The 1,606-nt window shown below is 56.3% G+C and overlaps 1 protein-coding gene across 1 annotated transcript in view; it reads left to right on the top strand.

Annotated features, from left to right (window-relative positions):
* Positions 1 to 261: 261 nt before the first annotated feature.
* The window catches only part of LOC103599850 (putative gametogenetin-binding protein 1), a 4,107-nt gene continuing 2,762 nt past the window's right edge, over positions 262 to 1,606 (top strand). The window contains exons 1-2 of the mRNA XM_008584015.1: positions 262 to 358; positions 1,266 to 1,384. Coding sequence (XP_008582237.1) covers positions 262 to 358; positions 1,266 to 1,384 — 216 coding nt within the window. The remainder of the gene's footprint in view (positions 359 to 1,265; positions 1,385 to 1,606) is intronic.

Here is a 1,606-nt window from a genome sequence, read left to right as displayed (position 1 = left end):
TCAGTTTGTACAAGCAACTTCAGAAATCAGCCAAGGGTGCTAGGGGGTGAGACCTGGGTAGGGTCCCGTGCCTGCATCTGGCTGGGCCACAGTATATGTGGCTTGAGCCCAGGAGGAGCAACCTTTTGGGAGCTGTTCTCTCCTGCCTCCTGTTTTATCTGGGGATGGGGGTGGGGCTGCAGGCTTGGGGTCCTGCTCAGTGACCTGGCACACCCTCAGTTACTTAAGGAAGGCTTGCCACATGAGGAGGAGGAAGAGGAAATGGAGGAAGAGGACAGCTCATTCAAGCTCTGTGCCCCAGGCATTGTCACCCTCCAGTTGCCACTGCATAAGACTTTTAGGTCTGCAGATATGGTGGGTAAGTGCCTCTGCCTCCCCTCCCCTCCTAAGTTGACCCCAGGCCCAGGAAGCTCAGCCATGCAATACTAGAATCTACCACCAGGTGGTGCCAGAGGACCTACGATGACCACTGGAGCTGTGGGACCAGCGTGTGGCTGGGCTGGAGGCCATGCTAGGTCCTCCGCCCTCAGGGTTTGGGAGACAACAAGGTGGGTGTTGTGGCAGGGGGTGGGGCTACTCAAGCACCACCCCTTCCTCAGCCCTGAAGCTGGTAACTCCTTTGGTGGCCACTTCCATCCCTGATTTTCCCATCATGTATTTCTGTGACAGAGCCCCAGAGGGCCACCTCTCCCAGTGCAGTCCCCATGCAGCCCCAGACGTGGAGAGGTAATAACGTAATATGATAAAAATCACTGTTGGCATTTACGTAGCTGTTACCGTGGGCCAGACCCTCTTCTAAGCACTTTTCATGAAATATCGCATTACAACTCCGAGGTAGGTCCTAATGTTATCTCCACTTTGTAGTGAGGAAATTGAGGCACAAGAAGTTAAATAACTTGTCCAACATCACACAGCTCGTAATGGGCAGAGCTGTGGCTTGAATGCAGGCAGTTTGGATTCCAGATCCAGGCTCTTGAGTCGGGGCTAGAGGGGATGCTCTCCCCAGAAGGTGAAGACAGACACTGTGTGGGAGGGAGCCTGTGGGGAGTGGGTTTCCTAGGCAAGGCAGGGTGAGGGGGTGGTGGTGCCTGCCTGGCAACAGGTAACTGAAGAAGAAAGGGCGGTAGCTGGGGGTGACCAGGGATCGCAGAGGTGGAAAGAGGTTCGGAGAGCGGTTGTTGCCGGTTGCTGCCTCCTCTTCCTTGGGTCCCCAACAGCTTGCTCCACCCTCCTGCCTGTCCCATGCCCATCTCTCTGGCTCTCAGGTTCCGTGGAGTCAGAGCTGAAGAAGCTTCTGGCAATACAGCAAGAGTTCTGCCTCTGGAAGATGGGCAGCCAGGAGGGCCGGGAGCTGCTGACCCAGCCAGAGATCACCCTGGAGGAGGTGGGCCAGGTATGCCTGTCCCATCCCAGACCACCAGCCCCCTGCCTGAGGGCACTGGAGAAAGTGGGACTGGAGGCTTCACATCTCCACATGGCACTGGCTCCTGGCTCCAGCCCCCACCACCTGGGTAGGGTAGACATAATCCCTTCTTGGTAGTGGTATTTCTGAGTTCAGGACCCTGTCCCCCAAACACACACACACACACACACACACACACACACA

The sequence above is a fragment of the Galeopterus variegatus genome, unplaced genomic scaffold (assembly GCF_000696425.1).
Source record: "Galeopterus variegatus unplaced genomic scaffold, G_variegatus-3.0.2 Scaffold3128, whole genome shotgun sequence".
Lineage (NCBI taxonomy): Eukaryota > Metazoa > Chordata > Mammalia > Dermoptera > Cynocephalidae > Galeopterus > Galeopterus variegatus.
This window is presented reverse-complemented; position numbering and strand designations above follow the sequence as displayed.